Genomic DNA, 6,130 nt, shown 5'->3' on the forward strand with positions numbered 1-6,130 from the left:
ACGGCAGCCTTGTTGTGTTGGGGACCGTAATTTCCTGCTGTTGGGAGAGAGGGGAAGCGGACACTTCTAGTCCTTGAAGTAGTCACTTCTGTCAGGGTGGACAGCAGGTTTGCGGCATAGCTACGTCTTTCTCACTTGGTACAGTAATGTAAATGGCGGGGCCTGGTTCAGTTCTGAACCTCCGTCCTGCCGTTCGGGCTGAGAAGACATCCTTTTCCGTAAGGGACACGGGCAGGCTGAGTTCGGATAGAGCGGGATGCGGTACCTCGGGCGAGCAGACAAGTGCAAGAGTGGGTGGAAGGAAAGCAAAAACAAAGCGGGAAGCGGCAGGGCGCAGTGCTGCTGACACAATACCTGGGGGATTTTTAATCCTGAGGGTCTGCAGCCATGGGAAGCTCAAGGCAGTTCTGTGTCCGGGGCGCTGTCGGAAGACATCACGTATGTTTTTGGCAGTACTTGATGGCTGCAATTGTGGACAGCATTGCTGAAAATGGGAAATCCAGTATAGAGCCTGATTGGGGGTGAGGGGATCTTCGGGGCAGAAGGAAGGAGAAGTTGTAAGGGCAGAGAGAAAAATGGAGGCAATATTGTGTGTACGTATTGTTAAAAACCTCATTGTTGAGTTTCTTGATACGGCTGTCGTGATGTGTATAACGCTTCAGGGTCAAGACACAAAGGGTAATTAGGTTTTGCATTACATCGTCTTTAGCAAATTTGAAGGCGTACCTGGGCGAGCAGAGTAACGGCTGGAGTCCCTGACGGCCTGCGAATATTAACTTCCCTCGCTTCTTCTTTTCCAGGTGTCCTGGCTGGCCATGACAACCGTGTCAGCTGTTTAGGTGTTACTGATGACGGCATGGCTGTAGCTACAGGGTCTTGGGACAGTTTTCTCAGAATCTGGAATTAACTGGGAGCCAAACATGTACATTCTCCATTTGAGATCTGGAGAGATCAATGCTGCAGCCTATAGCTGTGAAATAACATTTCTACCTTGTATTTGCAGGTGAAGTTTTTCTATTCACTGATTATTACACAAAATGGCTTTCTGTAAACTAGAAAAAAAAAAAATCAAGTGAAGAAATAGGGGAGGGGGGAAGAAATCACTGACTTTTTAAAAGGGGCCAGCACACATAATCATGGTGACCGACAAACTAAGAGCCAGTCTTTTTGTTTTTGGTGGTTTGGTTAGATTGTCCTTGAAGGGTTTTTGCTTGTGCTCAGTCTGCTAATCCTGTACCTTTTTTTGTACATAACAGAATATACACATTATAGCAGCCAATCATGTAACATTTGTCTGTATGTAAAGAAATACGTTTGCATTTTTTAAGGAACTACGTTTATAGCTTTGCTTTTAACCCAAGATGTCACTTCTGAGTTTTGTAGTGGATGAACTAGATTGCTGTTTTAAATGTTTTTGTGAATTTACTGTAGATAAAGTGAAACCAATGGTATGTATGTGTTTTTATAATGGAAGGCATTTGAATTTTTTCTTAAAGGCCCTGGAGACTCCCAGTTAATACCTACCGCCTTATTCACTCACTTCTTGCCCTGCTTGCCTATTTTTAATTGTGGGGGTTCTTCCTTCAAGCCAGTGGTTCCTGGTTCATCCATTGGCAGTCACGGCCTCCAAACACCAAGGAGTTAAGGCCAGGCAGACTTGCAACAGCAGCAAAAATAATTAAAAATTAAAATAAGATTAAATAAAAAAAAAAAACCAAAAAAAACAAAAAAAAACACAAAAAAACAAAACCAAAAAAACCCCAACCGAAACGGTTCCAGAAGTATTAGCTTCCTTCCTGCAGCTTTTCGCATCAGGTGTTCCCCGCAGCCCGTGGGTGCGGAAGCCGAGCGACCTGCCTTGCTGGCGTTAAGCGGCCGAGTGCTTTTCCTCTTGGCGATCCAGCTCGAAGCAAACGAGGTGGCTCGGCCCGTCACAAACTCCAGCCGATTGGCACTAACAGAATGATTTGGCACGATGCTCAGCGCGCAGCAAGCAGCGTGTTTGCGAAGCTCGCTCAGTTACCACAATAAACCCAGACGTTCAGGGGGGCTTTGCTTAGATTCTTCGAGAAGATCCCCATGTGCAGTTAACCCCCGCAGCGAGGGGGCTGCCGAAGCATACCGCAGCCGAAAGCGCTCGGCGTCAGTTCCGTGCAGCGTGAATTATGAAAGGAATTGTGTAACTCGCGATGAACCAAATAACCGTGCTTACCTTCCCCGCGCGGCCCTGCACACCCTCGCACGCTGACCTTAGCGTCGTGCTCGTTCCCCCGCGGCCGCAGGGGTCTGTGCCCTGCCGGCTCCCGTAGATGCTACCTGTGCTGCAGCTCTGACACTGTAAATAGCCGTTGCCTCTCCTGCTCCCGATTTTATTCTGATTTTGCTGTCAGCCGCCCATAAAGGATGGGTTCTGATCAGGTACCGTTGAGCGTAGACAGAGGGAAACCAAGTGACCGATGCCCGCGTGAAACTCCCCGGGAAGATCGCGTAACTTTCTGGTGCCTGGCAGCTTGCCTGTGCCGCGGTGGATGTTCTCTTGGGAATCGGAACGTCTGCGGCCTTTCTGGAAAGGGGAATTAAGTCTATTGGCTTAAGTGACTTACTTTAAAGATAACGTGAATCTTAAACCTCCAGGGTGGACGATAATGTCGATCTGCCCTCATCTGAAGCTATGGGGAGTCTGGGATTCTCTGGGTCGGGTAGTGAACGTAAGTGCCCGGTATCCTGTAATACCCCAACCCACAGTTGTGGCCGAGATGACTATTATTTGTCAAGTTTCTGACGTTTGTAATCCTAAATTTCAGTACTTCCAGACCGTGCCTGTAAACTTGCCATGTCTGTAATGGCGAAGGTGCCAATAAATGTACCAGTCAATCACAGTAAATTCACTTTAAAAGAAAGAAAAAGGTGCATCTTGTGCTGGAGAAGCATTCCTTTACCAACAGCAGCCTGTGGTGTAGGACCAAAATCACGCTATCGCATGTCACGGGAATTCCTCGGCGTTTTGCTTTGTGATCCGTCTGCGTTAACGGAACTGTTACGGAATTCTTGTGACGCTCTTGAGTGAGTGAGCAGCTCTTTGGGATCTTGCAGACTTGGTTTATTTTTTTTTAGTGGTGCACTTGATTATTTTTTTTTTTTTTAACTCACAGCTGCCTTGAGTGAATCATTCTGGAAATTTGTTACTAAGGAATTTTAAGAAAATATTCTTTTTCTAGAAATTTTTTTTCCATAGAAGTGCGTTTTGAACCAATTTCCTAGTCAAGGCCTTTGCGAAGACAGGTGCCATTTTTACATTCTGGTGTTGAATCTAGTTTCTACTTGCGAAACTCCAAAACCAATTTTACAAATGTATATAACTTTTCTTAAGAGTTGGGGTGGACTGTAACCCTGGTAACGGCGCTCACAGCGGTATTACTGCAGATAATGTCACTGTTTGATGGGCAACTGCCTGTTGGATTCAGCTGCTTTTAAAATAACTGATAAGGAATGCCGACGGCTTGCTAATGAGGTTTCCAAAAGCAGGGCGCAGGCACCTGCCAGCCCGGGCTCACCAGGGTCTGTGGCGGCACCGCGGGGTCGGAAGCCTGGAAGAAGCCCGAGCGCAGCTGGGCGAGCGGTGGCTGCTGCCGCTCGGGAGCGCGTGGGGAGCCTGTGATAGATCCTGCCACGGTGCCGTTTGCCCCTTAACTGCTGTCCTGGATCTAGTTTAGATTTTTTTTAATTTTTTTTCTTTTAAAGCCTACAGATTTAATCTCACACATCGTTCCTGCACAAGGCCAAATAATGAACTTGCGCTGGCTGTGGCATTTCCTTTTTTAACGCCTATCATAACCGCTCACTGATGCCCGTACTAACATGGAGGCGGTTTGACCGGTAAAAGCGCCAACGCCTCCTGATCCGGGGGAGGTAACGAAATGACCCTTAAAAGGTTTTATTCCCAGCTTTGCCTCTGGAAGCCAGTGGCAGGTGCCTGCAGGTGGGGTAGGCTCACGTACGCGGCTTGGGCGATGACTGACTGGGCACCGTGGCAGCAGCCATGCTGCTTAGGCCGCAGATCGTGCAGCACTGGTGGGTGCAGCTTAGCCTGTCTCTAAAAAAGTGTTGCCATGACATCATTATCTGAATTTCAAATAACTTGTGCAATGACAGAAATGGAGTGACGAGGAACATCGTGCCAGAAGGGCGGCAGGGGAACGCTTTCCCAGCCTCTCTTCTAGACAGTCAGTCGGTTACGGCTGGGCAAGAGGAACCGTGGGCTTTGTGCAACAAGATTGATTTTATTCAGGTACAGTTTTTTTGTCGGCATTTCCTACTGTTGATGTAACTTTGCAATAGAGAACAGCAGCCAGGCAAGCGCCCCGGTGCCCCCGCAGCCTCGGGCGGCCGCTCACTGGCAGAGCGATGGGCTGAGGCTCCGGAAGCCGGGAAAGGCTGCTGCATGGCATCGTGCTGCTGTGTACGCGCCGACTCCGGTGACGTCGTGCTGCTGTGTACGCGCTGACTCCGGTGACGTGCGCCTGTGCCGCGCTGCTGCGTACGCGCTGACTCCGGTGCCGCAGGCCTGCTGCCAGCTGCCCCCAGACCTTTTTCCTTCCCAAGGGCGCTACCCTCCGCCTCGCTGAATCGCGCTATCTGGCAGACCCGGCAGCCGCTGCCTTGCCACCACCATTTGCCGTTTGACGTGGAACCTGGACGAAATTGGCTTTCCCCCGCCGAAGGCGAGGGCCTGGCCTTGGCCTGGCGAAGCTGCGGCGCCGTCACGGCTGCTCCCGGTGTGCTTACTGTAATGCACGGGTTGGAAGTAGTTAACTCTTCAGTTCAGTTCGTGTAACCGCTTGTCCCACAGCGACCCTCACGTGGCTTCCAGGTGGAACGGAAACATGGCGAAAACATTCCAGGAGTGCTTGGTCTCGCCTCTCTGGGGACACTGTCACCTCCACTAGGTTTAGTGCTGTGCTTTAAGGTGTTGGTGAGAGTTCTTGGCTAATTCCACTAGTTGGTATCAGTGGTTGTGTAGCAGAATGACTGATTTTTGAGATAGCGTTTCCTGTACAAGTACTTAAGCATGGGTTGATGGTGCACTGTGTAATCGGCATGCATGCTGGGGAACCGACTTCCTCCCCTTCAGAGGCACCACGAGCCTTCTTATCCAGTTGCTGGTTATGTAAAATACATGCAGAATGTTAATGCAGTGTCGTTATGGTAAATGTGTGAACAGTGTTACTAATTGATATAACTGATAACAGATTACATGTGCCTGACATTCTTATACCACACAGTATGTTTAGGTTTTAACTAATATGGACTTCGGTGGAATAGTCGTAGATATTTCAAGCCTTTGTTTTACTTACACAATGGTGCTCTACTTGTGTTTTTCTCCTTTTTTTAAAATAAAAGCATCTGAACACTTGTAGTACATATGACATCCAAAGGAGTCCAAAACAAAGTGCTTCTAACCACGCTTGGTTCTCATTTGCCTTTAGTTCCCAGCGCCTCTCATCAGCCCGCTTTCTTTGGGTCTTTTTTTTTTTTTTTTTTTTTTTTTAACTTGTTGCTGACTACTTTGGAAAATTTCGGTAACGTTACCAATTATGAAGTGATTCTGCACTGCCTTTGGATTGTGTATGTATTCAGAAACAGTCTTAAAGCTTTTATTTAAGCTATTAAAAAAACCAGGGACTTGTGCCCTTTGTTCTTTACCAGTGCTGTTGTAAAAAGACTTCCCTGTGAAAAAAAAAATCACGTGCTATGAACTCTGTTTATAGCTTTTTTTTTTTTTCCACGATGGATCTTTTTCTTTGTATTTGTACAGTGGCTCAGTGAAAGATGTTGCCATGAGTTGATATTGTAACCAATAAACAAGTGCTTTTAACCAGCCCCTGTCACTCGTGAGGGTGTCATTGGCGCGGTGCGAGCAGAGCGGCCTCCCCCGCTCACCCCGCCTGCGGGTTACCTGGGCGCAGGAGCTGAAGGGCCGGGTGCGCACCTTAAGCAGCAAACTGCCTCGGGAACAAGTCCTGCCGTGATTTTCTTCTCCGACCCCAAGCCATGAATTGCTCAGCACCGCTGCACGGAGGCTGCTGCAGGGGGTCACGTCCTGCGCTGGGAGCTCCGGTGCAGGCTGCCA

At 48.5% G+C, this 6,130-nt stretch overlaps 1 protein-coding gene across 2 annotated transcripts in view; it reads left to right on the forward strand.

The window, feature by feature from the left end:
* GNB4 (G protein subunit beta 4) overlaps window positions 1–5,878 on the forward strand; it is a 33,347-nt gene extending 27,469 nt beyond the window's left edge. For both annotated transcript variants that reach the window (XM_087739951.1, XM_087739952.1), the window contains one exon: window positions 801–5,878. In XM_087739951.1, the coding sequence (XP_087596077.1) occupies window positions 801–907 (107 nt within the window). In that variant the 3' untranslated portion in view covers window positions 908–5,878. The remainder of the gene's footprint in view (window positions 1–800) is intronic.
* Window positions 5,879–6,130: the final 252 nt, after the last annotated feature.

The sequence above is a fragment of the Nipponia nippon genome, unplaced genomic scaffold, assembly GCF_047370975.1.
Source record: "Nipponia nippon isolate SJK-2023a ecotype South Korea unplaced genomic scaffold, ASM4737097v1 scaffold_7, whole genome shotgun sequence".
Lineage (NCBI taxonomy): Eukaryota > Metazoa > Chordata > Aves > Pelecaniformes > Threskiornithidae > Nipponia > Nipponia nippon.